Source organism: Carex rostrata, chromosome 16, assembly GCF_964058835.1.
Source record: "Carex rostrata chromosome 16, lpCarRost1.2, whole genome shotgun sequence".
Classification (NCBI taxonomy): Eukaryota; Viridiplantae; Streptophyta; class Magnoliopsida; order Poales; family Cyperaceae; genus Carex; species Carex rostrata.
In genome coordinates this window covers 9,573,250-9,588,537 of record NC_135933.1, presented here as the reverse complement: position 1 = coordinate 9,588,537, position 15,288 = coordinate 9,573,250, and the positions used below count along the sequence as shown (strand labels likewise).

Here is a 15,288-nt window from a genome sequence, read left to right as displayed (position 1 = left end):
GGGCATGCATAAATCTCGCTTTTATTTATAAATTTTGAGTGAGACTAACAGTATGGATATTACAGATTAACTATGTGTTATGGATGTATATCTTTATTTTCAGGTTCAAAAACTGATTCGAACCGTTAAACACGGTATTAATGTGAAAATGTACTTAGTGATCAAAATTTATCTTTGTTAGAATTTCTTATTAGTTTTTAGATAGGTAGTATATTATCATTTTTGAATTGGTTCAAAATTTATTAAATCAAAGATTTTTCTACCTATCTAAAATAAAAAATAAAAAACTTAAGCTAATTTTTTAATATAAATATCATATTTATCAATTCGGATATATTGTTTAAACTTTATTTTACGATGATAATAGTCTCATTTGATCCAAATATTTTTTCATGAAAAAATGATATTTACAGTTTAAACTTCAGAAATAAAAATATAAATTCAACGATGGTAATGAATTCGTATCACCTGAGGTGACATAATATTGCTGTTTGGATCTAGACCGTCCAATTAGAATCTGCACAAATACTAAAGGACCTGTGCGTTTCATCTCTGGCCTACCGAACTACGATCGGACGGTCCAAATCTAAACAGAAATATTCTGTTACCTCAGAGGATTTTGATTCCGATGGTAATATCCTCACCCCTAGAATTTTCACCCGTAGGCGTTTGACCCGTCACAGTGGACCGAAGTCTTCACTTACAATACCGCTCCCTTTTCCTCCTCCTCCCTCCCTCCCTCCAGCGCTCCGCCTCCACTGGACAACGCGATTTAAATCTCACCTCTATCCCCGTTTCCATCATATTACCATGCAATAATCCTTCGCCCAAATCGACCGCCCAGATCATTCTCCTCTAGAAATGGAGAGGCTCCGCTTAAGATGCTGGCCGTCCAGATCTCTTGCGATCTCTCTTTCCATTTTGTTTCTTGTCAGCTTCTCTGCCAGCCATAGCGGCGCCACTGTTCGACAGCCGAAGAATGTTCAGGTCGCTTTACGAGCAAAATGGGCCGGGACTCCTTTGTTGCTCGAAGCCAGGTTATAAATTAAAGCAAAATAACAAAATGCAAAGTTTACACTTAATTCCCGAAAAATTATATATATATATATATCACGAATATGTGCAGTTGGAGTGGTACCAACAAGTTAGTAAAATACCCATGTCTGACGTCTATGTGGTACCGACCATCATCGACATCACAATTTGACAACTGTTCCACCTGAGGATGGTACCAGTCAGGGCCGGAGTGTATGGGGGTCAATCATAAAAATTGCATGCTGCGGTGGTCAATTTTACAGTGTTGATAACATTTTACTATAAATTGTATAGAAAATCATATATAAACATAATTTTTTTGAAAATAGCCCCATTCAATCCAACTGAATCCGCTCCTGGTAACAGTGCATTTTATCTCAATCATCTGTGAAAATTGATAACTGATCTCGTACTTTTCCTCTGTCAAACAGTGAATTGCTTTCTAAGGAATGGAAGAACCTATTCTGGGAATTAACTGATCTCTGGATTGAACCTGATAAAGGTTCTGACTGCACAACAGCCAAATGTTGCGTTGAAAGAATAGTGTCCGACTCCAAGTCGCTTCTGAGCGAATCTCTTGGTTCAATATTTGAGCTCTCTCTCACTCTTCGATCAGCATCTCCTAGATTAGTGTTGTACAAACAGCTAGCAGAGGATTCTCTATCTTTGCTCACTTCAGAAGGGGTTGCACTGGAGCAATCCAGTGAGGAGTCAACTGGACAGGGAGAGTTTTTGCACAAACCTGCTAGCATTCCAAGAGGAACATGCTGTTGGGTTGATACCGGAAGCGAGCTTCTGTTTAACACACCTGATTTTGTTCTTTGGCTTGAAAAGAAATCTAGCGGGTAATCTGTTTAATCTTTATCTGTTCAGTTTATTCCTTTTTATCCAATTTTAGATTTAGTCATAGCTTTTGCTTTCTTTTCATTTTAGAGCTAATAGTTAAACTATTTGGGTGCATATAACTTTCAAGCACCAACCAAACATTTTTATACTGTGTTACACCTTTTCTTCTCTCCCTTCTTTTATTGAACAGGGGCGAGAACTCTCTGGACCAGCCTGAACTTTTTGATTTTGACCATATATACCCTCACTCGAGGGCAGGATCACCAGTTGCTGTTCTTTATGGGGCTGTAGGAACAGAGTGCTTTAAAGAGTTTCATACTATTTTGGCCGATGCATCTGACAAGGTAAAGACATAATAGATCATCATGTACTTTAAATGTTACGTAGTTGAGAGTCTCATCTTATGTAATAACACAAGCTACTCGACATAAATTCTATTTGAGAGACCTGAACTAAATTGTATTAAGTTGATGGTTAATTGTATACTGTCACAATTAAAGTCAGTATATCCTATTCGCAGTGTTCCTTGCTGTTCTCCCCCTGGTCACGTCTTTCCCTAACTTTTACTACTTCTGGTTCTTTAGGGGAAAATTAAATATGCTTTAAGGCCTGTACTGCCATCTGGATGCCAATCCAAGTCTAGCTATTGTAGCGCTGTTGGTTCAATAGACGCAGTAACTCTTAGTGGATACGGGGTCGAACTTGCTTTGAAAAACATGGAATATAAAGCTATGGATGATACCGCCATAAAGAAAGGTAGGTTTTCAAACTTTTTGGTGAATATCTATTTTAAGGGTTTATTCAATATTACCTTTTTCTCTAGCTTAAAGGTCATTCAGCTGTGCCCAGAGTTAATAAATTTTCAATCCCATCCCTTTTCGTTTGATGTGGGTCAACATCAAATATTAGCAATAACCCCTTAAATTCCCCATTATATCAGCATGATACTGTATCGATTCTATGCTGGTAAATTCAAGGAACATACCAGATAAATTTTAGCATACCAGCTGAAGTTGCTGGGTCTACATTTCCTGGTAATTTGATTGACTTTCAAGAAATGCAGAAAATCCTTGCTGATTAGATTTGTTGATGTTGTTTGTGATATTTAGAGTCGGAATTATATTTCAGGTTCTACTTTAGAGGACACTAAGGCTGAAGACCTTACTCAAGATGTCAGGGGTTTCATATTTTCCAAGATCTTGGTTTGTACCTATTTCTCTTGATTAATCTAACCTAGTGGACTAGGGTCCCAGTACCTGTGAGTGCAGGTATAGTTATGATTAACTTGCTTATACTGGTAAGAGTACATGTATGGTTATGATTTACTGACCGCTTGTCATGTCTGGTGAATAATGAGAGTGGTACTGTAGTCATTATGTAGAAACTAAACTCTTTAATCTTTTAATGAGCGATAGTACATGTATGGCTATGATTTACTGACCGCTTGTCATGTCTGGTGAATAATGAGAGTGGTACTGTAGTCATTATGTAGAAACTAAACTCTTTAATCTTTTAATGAGCGATGAAACCTCTTTTTGTCATTTATTTCTTGAATACCTAGGAGCGCAAGCCAGAGCTGAGTTCTGAGATAATGTCCTTTAGGGATTATCTCATGTCTTCAACTGCATCACTTACAGATACCTTGGAAGTTTGGGAACTGAAAGGTCTTCCCTATGTCTCTCTTAATATAATATCTATCAGCTTTATATTTCTGCCTATACAACAACAACAACAACAACAAAGCCTTTAGTCCCAAACAAGTTGGGGTAGGCTAGAAATGAAACCCAACCGGACGACTCAGAGGATTAAACTTGGATTTTTATTTTGCAGATTTGGGACACCAGACGACTCAAAGAATTGTTCAAGCTTCTGACCCATTACAATCTATGGAAGACATCAACCAAAACTTCCCTAGCATAGTTTCATCACTGTCTCGCATGAAGGTAGACAGTTCTTCAGTTTTGTCTGATCAGAAAATATGTTGTCAGAAACTTTTGCAAATAATGCTTTCATCTATGGTTCTTTGTGCAGCTTGATGGTTCTATACAGGATGAGATTCTGGCGAACCAGAGAATGGTGCCACCTGGCAAGTCTCTCATGGCCTTGAACGGTGCATTGATCAATATTGAGGAAATCGACCTTTATCTGTAATTCTCTTTAAATCATAATCGTTTAAGCCACGTCTTGGCCCTTGGCCATGTTTTGATATATGTCGGTGAATCTGAAGAATCCCATTTTAGTGGTAGAAAAGAGTTATTAAAGAAGCACTGGAGGCCTTTGTATGAAGGAATAATATTTCCTTATTAGAATGAACCTCCGACTGTCCAGTTTTTAGCTAGGTTGTGCAAGTGCATTTTCATTGAAATTGCAAGATAGCTATGGGGGTTTTCTTTGAGGGTAGACTTGTTTACTCATGTTGGCTAAGATATTTTCACTCTTTGTAGGTTCATGTACTTGTATCAAATATTTCCTTGTAGGAAATGCATTGTTTACATTCAAATTACAAAACCAATAATGGGCTCCTGTCATGGAAAAGTGCTTATACTGTAGATATTTTCATTTCTTTTTAGGCTGATGGATTTGGTTCATGAAGAATTATCATTGACTGATCAATTCTTGAAGCTTAAGGTTTATCCTTGTTACTTTTGCCTTTTTCTTAATAAAGGATTAGTTTAACTAGCCAATAACCAGAGATGACCATTATGGTTGTTGATTTCTTACCACTTACCAGAGATGGCTATTTTGGTTTGATTTTTCAGTCCTGAGATTGTTATGTCAATACTGCAAATAATGTAAGAATTAATCTAGCCAAATAACCAGAGATGATTATTTTGGTTGTTTATTTGTTACTGCTTACCAAACAGTTTGACATTGTACAGATATCGCCTTAAGTTTTGTTCACTTTTCAGTGCTTTTCCTTAACTTCTTTATACGATGTAAGATCAGGGGTGAGTCTGCAGTGGTACAGTTCAAATCTAGTGCATGTGGTCCAAAATTCAATTTTAGGAAACAAAGAAGAAAAATGTACACTTAGTGCAGTCCCTGAATCAAATTTGTTTCAGGTTCCACATGACACGATCAGAAAGCTTCTATCAGCTGCACCTCCAAGTGAGAGTAATGCAATTCGTGTTGATTTCCGTTCGGATCATGTTCACTTCCTTAATAACCTTGAAGAAGATGCTATGTACCGACAGTGGCGAAGCAACATTCAAGAGGTTTTCTTCTTCTTCATCTTCTGTGTGTGTGTGTGTGTGTAAATAGACATTCATAACACAGACAGACATGTTTTTTTAGAATGATAACTTGTCCTTAAAACATTGCCCTTATTTCTTTTGGCTCCCAAAATGCCAAATTCTTCAAATAAAAGGGGACAAAGAATAAGCAATGCCGATGTGGTGGGAGCTATTTTCACTGAGAGATGTCAGCTTGTTTTTTATACTTTCATCTATATTTTGTTGCAGAAATGATTGCAGGTTTAATTTGGTAAAAAATCAAGAAGCAAATAAGTGATACTTTAGGGATCCTTCTATAATTTACTTTTCCCTAGTTATTATTTCTTTCTGTTTTTCTTGGTTGCATGGTTTTGACCATGATGGTGTTGATTGAGGACTGCATAAGAAAAGTGAGAATGTATCTTTTTCTAGTTTGTTGTGTCCTTTTAGTTTAATGGTGCTTAAGTGGTTAAGCTGATATCCAATGGAAGATAATATCATCAGATTGCCGATTAGACTGGGTACTGGTCATGGTCGTCAGATAATCTGCATTCTTTGTATGAAATATTAAATGCTATGAAATTTATTATTCTTTTATTTATAATATCTTTTTGGTGTTGTAGATATTAATGCCAGTGTATCCTGGTCAGCTTCGATACATTCGTAAAAACATGTTTCATGCCGTTTATTTGTTGGATCCAGCCACGGAATGCGGTGCTGAGGCATGCCATTTCCTGTCTCCCTTTATTTTTTTGGTTACATTTGAGGAATTTATATTCTGTAATGTATGTTGACCGAATTTCCTTCAATTCGTTTTAGGCTATTGATGCGATTTTGTCAATGTACGAAAACAATGTGCCAGTGAGGTTTGGAGTCTTACTGTACTCATCTAAACTTGTAGAGGCTATTGAAAAAAATGACGGCCTGCTTCCTTCATCCTCAGAGAATCATGAAACTGATATCTCAACTTTGGTAATTTGTTAATCTTTCTGCTTCCATTTATGTTTTCATTATGAGGACATAGAATTGATTTAAACAGTATGTATGGAATTTAAGATCATTCCTGAGTTAATGCTTAGAGGAAATAATTGATGAAACTTTATTATGTTGTGTAAAAAACACTAAAATATGAAATACAATAATTGATGATTTTCAAGTTCTTTTGGAATTATTGTATTTATTTATTTTTAATTGTTTACGGGTTTCATCTGTCGGGTCAAAGATCTTACTCGAGATATGCTTTGCAGATGATTCGTCTTTTCCTTTACATCAAGGAAACATATTCAACCCAACTGGCTTTCGACTTTCTAAGCAATGTAAGATGCTTTCAAATTTTGTTTATTATTAATTCTTTGAGTGTTCATAGAAAACATTGTATTTCCTTGTCTAATTTGTATATTTTAATTTTCTTTTTCAATGTTATATTTTCCTTCTTTTATTGCAGGTAAACAAGGCAAAAAGTAATGGGGATGATTTTAGTGAAGAGCCAGTCGAATCACATCACGTTGAAGAGGCATTTGTTGATACTGTGATGTAAGTTGCTCTGAATGACTGTACTGTTTTTTCTCCCCGAACTATCTCTGTGGTTCAACTGTTTGATGTTAAGCGGGACAAAGTATAAACATAAGTTTCTATTGATATAGATCAATGGCCAAATCACCTCCTCAAGATGCATTACTTGATATACAACAAAAAAACAAGTTCAAGGAAGAGGCTGAAGAGAGCTCCCTTTTCTCTTTCAAGATTGGTTTGTATAAACTCGGTTGTTCTTTGTTAATGAATGGGCTTGTACATGAAGCAAGTGAGGTAAAATTTATAGTCTATTTACTGTTTTTATTATTTCTGACTTTGCATTATCCATGTTCTCTGCAATTTGCATTCTCATGTTTATGTGGTCTGGGATTATGTAGACAAGACCTGTCTTACCAAAATTCATGTATGTTTGACTATATGATGATAGGATAATGTTAGATGTAATATTATTGACAAGAACTGTGAGCGTTGGAATTCAATTTAGGAAACATGACCCAGTGTGATGTTAAAAGTGACTATGGCCTCAAGTAATGTACAGCTTGGTCTTTATTGGTTCATAGCCAGATAGGCCAAAAAAGTTTATCTCACCTCTAGAGGGGAAGTACCTCATATATGCAACTGTAATATTAACATTATGATCTTCTTTCTCTCTAATATTTTTGTTTTCTTTCTTTTCTCAAAAAAAAATCTTCTCACACCTTTTTTTTTTTTTTTTGCGTCTGAGTGCGACCAAAGGGGAGGGGGGGGGGGGGTGTTGTTGGATTATGACTTCTTCTCCTACTCCATCTAGAACTGAGCAACAGCTTTGATCTTTACATTCTCTGAAAGAATTTGATGTTTTGAGTTATTTAGTCTATATGGCCAAAACAGTTTTTTACGAGTTCTCCACATTAGTATTGCCACACGAAAAATGTGGATTAATTATGATCTTCTGTCCTTTAATCAGGAGTCTTTGATGAATGCTATGAATGAAGAAATGCATAAATTACAAGAACAAGTGTATTATGGCCAAATCAGCTCCCACACAGATATACTTGATAAGTTCCTCTCCGAGGGCGGTTATAAACGCTATAATCCTTCTGTAAGCAACTACTCTTATGAGTGCTTTCTCTACTTGGTGAACATTACTATTTAGCCTTCCAAAACCTTTAAATATTAAATTTTCTGTTGCACAATAGGAAAATGTAAATAGTTTCTCCTAATTTTTGTTTCTTGTTTCTTATGGTGCCTTATTTGGGTTAAAATGTAGCAAACTGTCATCCTTGGCACCAGTAAGTATGCAGAGAAAAGTCCACTAAAGTGTATTTATGATTGAATTTGGTTGTCAGAGCAATACATATGACAGTTCCTTTTTAGCTGTTCACGGTTTTTAAGCTGAGTTAGATAATCTGCACTTATTACTTGGTAATTTTGATCATTTAATTTATATTTTTGTTAGATTATTGGTGATCTCAAGGGGTCAAAAAAATATGTATCACTTTTTGCTTCATACCTAAACAGAGAATCTATAGTTCATGAGATCAGCTACTTGCACTCTCCTGGAAGTAAGTTGATTTGAGCAACTTCAGCATTGTGCAATTTCTTATTTTTCATTATTACTTGTTCTTTACCTTCTCTGTACTAGTCACAACAATGTAATGTATTGGTCTTCACCAGCTCCAAGTCCGTACCAGGCAATTAATGGACATGATCTAAATAGTCATTTTCTATATATTTTTGCTTTTTGTTTCTATTTCTTGCATCCCCTTTGCATTGGCAGGTGTACTAGTCTAAAGACCAGTACTGCAATCCTTTTATTTATTGTAGTCTTATAGAGAGTTATGAGATCTGTGTGCATTTTCAGCTGGAGATGATTTAAAGCCGATAACTCATCTTCTCGCGGTTAATGTTTGTTCAAGGACTGGCTTCAAATTGTTGCATGGGGGGTTACATTACTTGGTAAAGGATGTTCATATTTGGGATTAAATTTATTATCATTTTTCCCTATTCTTGACAGTCATAGTCATCTTGTCTTGGTATGTAGAAGGGTGGATCTCAAATAGGCCGGTTAGGCTTTCTACTTTATTCCAGCACTGATGCTTCATCAGCAGCTTTACTTCTAGAAGTATTTGATAAGACTATAGCATCTTTCAGGTTTGTGTTCATTTTATGTATGTGAATGGCACCTTCCGAAACTAGCACAGGACTGCTCTTTTATAACAATATTATTTTGTACAGAACCAACACCAACAATGATAAGTCTGATACTTGTTTAATCGGTATAACCTCTATCATGAAATTCAAATTTAACCCTTTTAAAGGTAAGTGGTAAGAGTCTCCTATTTTATTGAAATAGGGTGTTCATTGTTCATAATAATAGCAATTTAATTCTATGAAAATTTAAATGCAATCATCAAAGAGTGTCCAGGCACATTGAATTGAGTTTGTGCATTCTTGATCTGACTAGTAATTGATTTTTGTATCATTGAAGCAACAAGGAGAAAGTGATGGAATTCTTGAGAGAGCTGTGCGTATTTTATGAAAGCCAAAATATATCGTCAGATTCTGCTTTGATGGAAAAAGTCTACGTACTAGCTGGCGAAAATGACCTGCCAATAGATTTTTACAAAGAAATTTTTTCAAGCTTCTCTCTTGAGAAGGTTCAAATGAGAACTAGAAAGGTGCATCTACTGTAGCATGTGTTTTTCTGTGTTTATTGGCTTCTATTTTGTTAAGTTGGGTTTTATGTAGATCAAGCCACTGTGCTATACCTACATGATACAGTATTACTGAGGTCTCAGTTGTTTGCACGCTATTTGAAAGTTTTGAATCTCTAGAGCAGCTGAGATGTTTTTCTGACAGATATTTTGGAACTTTTGCTTGTTTCTGTTGGATATTCACTATAAAACAAATTTTTGGTTTTCAGTTTTGTCAATTTAACTGTTTTGTGAACTATATTTTTCTTTTTTGTGTTGTAGGTCTCGAAACTTTTATTTGGTGAGCTGGGCCTTGCAAATGGTGATAATGCTGTCATTACAAATGGACGAGTAGGCATTATATTAAACTTAATGTATATCTTTTTATTTTTTGTGATGTTATTCCCTTCTCACATTTGTTTTCCTTGCATTTGGTTTTGTAGATATTCACTTTGAGCGAAGGAAGCTCCTTTTTAGGTGATGATTTACGTCTCCTTGAGTCTGTTGAGTTTGATACAAAGGTGAAGCACATATTTGAGATAATTGAGGGGGTAGATAAATGGGCTGGTGTTGACCCTGATGAATTAACAAGGTAAACTAGCTGTTATGTTAAGTCAATAGTGCTGTTGTAAACTCAAATTGGCATCAGATAAGGTGCTTTGCGTGTTTGAACTAGAATTAAGCCTCGGCTGAGCCTTGATTGTTCAAAAACCCGAAAGAAATGAATAAGGAACCAAATTGAAGATCTGGCTGTTTATAATATCAGTGGATTTGCTTAATATTAGTGAATTAACTAAACTCTTAGTTAATATGTTGATGTTCTAAAGTAATGACTTCCTTATTCTGTTCCTTTTTCTTTGTATGAATGCAGTCAATTCTACAGTGATCTTGTTATGCTGGTTTCCTCTTCTATGTCTATTCGTGAAAGGAGCACTGAAAGAGCGCATTTTGAAGTCTTAAATGCTGAACACAGGTAAGGGACATTGGAAAAGCATGGATTAAGTTCTCATCATATGTACTATAAATTTTAAATATGCCTGAACTTCTTCGACCTTTTTTTGTTGTTTTTTTTTTTCCTTTTGTCAGTGCTGTGATTTTGCAAAATGAGAATTCAACAATCCATATAGATGCAGTGATAGATCCATTGAGCGCTTCTGGGCAGAAACTTACCCCGCTTCTTCGCATTTTACAGAGACAGATTCAACCTAGCATGAGAATTGTTCTTAATCCTGTTGTAAGTTCCTACCTTCTTTATTTAGTAGTGCTGAGTGAAGGGTTCGCGTTTGGTAGGCATTTAGTAATGGTCAAATTAGTCAGTGGGTTCCGCTGCATAAATGGTACAAAAGGCTGGCAATGTGAGACCTTGGTTTTGCATCGGTCTATAGTAAAAGAATTTGTACTTTCCTGAAAAACAAAATTTAACCAACTTAAGGAATAAAGGTTTGTTCTTATTTTTCTATTTTGCAGAGTTCTCTTGGAGATATTCCTCTGAAGAATTACTACAGATTTGTTCTCCCCTCCATTGTAACAATCTTCACCCATACTTTGGCATATATAATTGAATCACTTGTCTTCTTATCTAATTAGTATTTAAATTTTATAGGATGATTTTAGCACTGTTGATTATTCAGTACATGGTCCAAAGGCATTCTTTTCAAATATGCCTCTTTCCAAGACATTAACAATGAATATTGATGTGCCCGAGCCATGGCTTGTTGAGCCTGTTGTTGCAGAGTAAGAATTTTTACTGTTTTATCATTCTAACTATATGGCTTTACCTTACCAGACGACATATCAGCATCTAGAGATTTTTTGGTCAAAATCAGCAACATATAGTTACATTAAATTTTTTTTTATGTACATCATTTCTCCTTTCAGACATGACTTGGATAACATACTATTGGAAAATTTGGACATGCGTACTCTGCAAGCGGTATTTGAGCTGGAAGCACTTCTTTTAACGGGTTTGTTATTACATAAGTCATCAATTTTCTTTTTTGGTCCCAGTCCAGGTTACAGAAATGATCAAATTACCATTTCATTAGTCATTACAGCTTGGCCCTAGCAGGATCAAATAATATACTGACATTTTATTTTGTGACTCAAGCTCATAGACACAACATAGTGCTACTTACTGTTTGGGTAATAAGTTTGGTATCTCTATGCTACTGGTCCCGTGTCTTTTAGTTGGGGGTTGTTTCTTTGGCTGAACTGTGCAATTGAAGGAAAATTGAGTGTAATTTAATCAGAGTTAGGAACCAAAGCTTAACTGCACTACTTTATAGTAGGGCCAAGTTGGTAAGCTTGTTTCCTGGTTTGGACTTGAGGGCATCTCTATTTTCTCTTTTTTTGTTCTTAAAAGAAGCGGCCAATGAGCTACTGATTTGCAATCAAATTAGTGCTCAGTGTCAAAATCGAGGGAATCAATTCAGGTTTTAATTTTGTACTTGATATCACAGGTATGTGTATTCTCTGTCTGACTATATGACATGTTTGTATCAGGTCATTGTTCAGAGAAAGGAAGGGATCCGCCTCGTGGGCTTCAGTTAATTCTTGGCACGAAAGAAAGGCCCCACTTGGTTGACACACTTGTCATGGCTAATTTGGGGTACTGGCAAATGAAGGTTTCTCCTGGTGTTTGGTACCTGCAACTGGCACCAGGCCGGAGCTCGGAGCTGTACCGGTTCAAGGAACCTGGAGTTGGAAATCATACATATCCACTCTCAAAATTGGTAGCCATAGATGGATTAAGAGGTAAGCTCCTTCACATAGAGGTGGAGAAGAAGAGAGGAAAGGAACAAGAGGATTTATTGAATTATTCTGACGACAATCAGACCCAGGAGAAAAAGGTAACTATTTTTTGGTGGAATTACATGAATGCCCTGCATGGAAATGTCTTACATACCTGGACAAACATTGGAACAATCACTGTAACCTTAATCCAGAACTGGACAATCCTCTACCAATTTTCAAATTTTGCCAATTTACTAGCACTGTTTCTTTCCAAATGCTGTCAAATTACCCATATGTATTATAATTCTTGCTTTGTGATTTTTCAAGAATTTGTTGTGATATTCTTATTATTCTGTGTACTGAATTATAGTTTTGGTGATAAGATGTTACGATTGTTGTTTTCTAGGAAAATCGAAATGGTTGGAATACAAATTTATTGAAATGGGCAAGTGGATTAATTGGTGGTAATGGATCTTCAAAAAAGCAACATGAGACACCTGTGGTAAATTACTCGTATATGCTATTCAAAATTATTATCTGCAATTGTAAAGTTGGATTGAATAACATTGTGATCCCAGGAGAAGGGTGCAAGGCATGGAGAGACCATTAATATTTTTTCTGTTGCTTCTGGCCACTTGTAAGTTCTCCCTCTCTATCTCTCACTCACAAAGAAAGAGGGAGAAGAAAAGACAAAAAAAAAAAAAAAAAGTTCTTTATTATATTAATGCAATTTTTTTCTTTTTCTTAATTTTCTTGTAGGTATGAACGCTTCCTCAAAATTATGATACTCAGTGTCCTTAAAAACACCCAAAGGCCGGTGAAGTTTTGGTTCATAAAAAATTACCTCTCTCCCCAGTTCAAGGTACATAAAGAATTTTGTTTATTAGAATTTTAGTCAACACGATTGTTTTGTTTTTTTTTTATCAAAATTCATATCTCTATATCTTTCTCAGGATGTTATACCATACATGGCAGCAGAGTATGGGTTTGAGTACGAGCTTATCACTTACAAGTGGCCCACATGGCTACACAAACAAAAAGAGAAGCAACGTATCATATGGGCATACAAAATTTTATTTCTTGATGTCATTTTTCCTATTTCACTGAGAAAGGTAAAATCATGGCTTTTCTTCCTAATGAACTCTAAAACTAGTGATTTCCTTTTCAACAAAAATCCCATGGCCTTGTCTTTTGTATAGGTGATTTTTGTTGATGCTGATCAAGTGGTGCGGGCTGATATGGGAGAATTATATGATATGGATTTAAAAGGAAGGCCTCTTGCATATACTCCATTCTGTGACAATAATAAAGATATGGATGGCTATCGGTTTTGGAAACAAGTTAGTGCCCTAACTCCTTTGCACTCTTAAGCGAATAAAATACAACACGTACCTAATTTATTTTTGTTGTCTTGTTAAAGGGTTTCTGGAAGGACCACTTACGAGGGAGGGCTTACCACATCAGGTATACTCTTTTGCTTTTACATTAGTCTGTATGAGTCCATATCATTTTTTGGTTTTGTGTGTATGATTATACCCTTGCAAGTGCCAGATGTATTTTATACACCTAAAAAATGGGAATACCCTACATAGATATGCCCAAAAATACTTTGTGTCATTTTTTACCTATATACAATTGAAGAAAGGTAATTTGGGTGTCTTCCTAAAAACCAGGACAAGCAGTTTTTTCAAATGAGACACCTTCGCTTTGTGGAGACTATACATGATATTTGTTTTTTTGTAGGGTTGGTACACAAGAATGTTTTGTTTATTTATCCATTTGTTGTTTTTGTGAGCAGTGCCCTGTACGTTGTTGATCTGGCGAAATTGCGACAAATGGCAGCTGGAGATGCCTTGAGAGTATATTATGAAAATCTAAGCAAAGATCCGAACAGTCTTTCTAATCTTGATCAGGTTAATCATTTACCTTCTCTGTGAATCCCACAAGCTGCAAAGTTAAGTGTTATGCTGACATGTATACTTTTGGCATGATATGTACAATCAGGATCTACCAAATTACGCACAACACACTGTACCGATTTTCTCTCTCCCACAAGAATGGCTTTGGTGCGAGTCTTGGTGTGGAAATGCTACAAAGGCAAAAGCTAAAACCATCGATTTGTGCAACAACCCCATGACAAAGGAGCCTAAGCTACAGGTACTTTCTATTCTTTCATACTAATTAAAGTGAGGCTATGATACCCTGCATATCGCATAATGGCCTGTACTATGGATCAATATCTCCATTTTCAAAGTCCAAACAATCAATCTAAACCGTTCAATATGATCTCCATATAAAAATGTGCTTGTAGATCGAATTTTACATTTTTAAGATAGATAGAAAATCACTTGATCTCAAAAGTAGTGATTTTCTACTTGTTTAAAAAAAATAGTAAAAAAAATCTACAAATGTAAAATTTAATCTGCAAGTACATTTTCATATGGAATCACATTGAACGGTTCAGATCGACAATTTGGACTTTGGAAACAAAACTAATTATGTATACCATAGCCTCACTCTACTAATTATGCATTATTACCTTAGCAGAGGATTGCGGTATCTGTATCAGCCACTATGCGGTACCGTAGCTGTTATCTTTAATTTCTTAGCTTCCCATTTTCTTCTGTATGTGGATAGGTAAGCTATGCTTTTGTTGTTTAGTAGTGTCAGCATTAGGTCAGATAAAATAACATATAATGTCTATGTACTAGCCAGATAGTCAAAACTGAAATTACCGGCTGTAGTTTCTGTTGCTCATATTTGCATGTAATTTATTGTTGGGTATTCTCATACAGTATGTAAACTGTTTTGTTCTGTGTGCATTTGAATTTTTTACAGGGTGCGAGAAGAATTGTGTCAGAGTGGGTGGATCTGGACTCTGAGGCAAGACAATTCACAGCAAGAATCTTAGGAGAGCAGCTGGAGCCCAAAGATCCGGCTGTTCCATCACCACCATCCGATTCAGAAGCACCATCTGATAGTAAAGCTGAGAAGCATGATGAATTGTAATTTTTTTTTTTGTCACTAGATGTATAATTTCATTTTTGGATATGCTGCTCCATTTGTAAACAATAATCACAAGTATACATTTTTGTATTCTGGGAGAGCATTTCTAGGCAGAATGCCTGAGTATACTTAGTTTTGTAGTTCTAAGGAGAATTTCGCCAACAGAACCTTTGGATAATTATAGGTATAAACAGTTTTTTTTGTGTTTATGTTATATTAGTATTTTGTTTCATGAAAAGGCTCCTACC

The 15,288-nt window shown here is 35.7% G+C and overlaps 1 protein-coding gene across 1 annotated transcript; it reads left to right on the top strand.

The window, feature by feature from the left end:
• The first annotated feature begins 679 nt into the window (after positions 1-679).
• Positions 680-15,249, top strand: EBS1 (EMS-MUTAGENIZED BRI1 SUPPRESSOR 1). Its single transcript, XM_078317548.1, has 37 exons — positions 680-1,037; positions 1,467-1,880; positions 2,072-2,225; positions 2,466-2,637; positions 3,010-3,083; positions 3,443-3,545; positions 3,712-3,824; positions 3,913-4,028; positions 4,452-4,509; positions 4,944-5,096; positions 5,717-5,815; positions 5,913-6,065; positions 6,341-6,409; positions 6,538-6,626; positions 6,737-6,899; positions 7,573-7,707; positions 8,065-8,170; positions 8,470-8,564; positions 8,650-8,759; positions 9,097-9,286; positions 9,584-9,652; positions 9,745-9,893; positions 10,173-10,274; positions 10,388-10,535; positions 10,769-10,825; positions 10,905-11,035; positions 11,180-11,265; positions 11,804-12,150; positions 12,441-12,536; positions 12,613-12,671; positions 12,794-12,896; positions 12,988-13,146; positions 13,234-13,374; positions 13,455-13,498; positions 13,833-13,947; positions 14,039-14,191; positions 14,873-15,249. Exons 1-37 carry the CDS (start codon positions 862-864, stop codon positions 15,041-15,043), a joined length of 4,872 nt encoding a protein of 1,623 aa, XP_078173674.1. The 5' UTR covers positions 680-861; the 3' UTR covers positions 15,044-15,249.
• Positions 15,250-15,288: the final 39 nt, after the last annotated feature.

Coding starts and splice junctions, on each gene's coding strand:
- EBS1 (XM_078317548.1), top strand. CDS start 862: ATGGAGAGGCTCCGCTTAAGATGCTGGCCGTCCAGATCTCTTGCGATC. Junction 6,900..7,572: donor TTGTACATGAAGCAAGTGAG/GTAAAATTTATA, acceptor TCCTTTAATCAG/GAGTCTTTGATGAATGCTAT. Junction 9,894..10,172: donor GACCCTGATGAATTAACAAG/GTAAACTAGCTG, acceptor GTATGAATGCAG/TCAATTCTACAGTGATCTTG.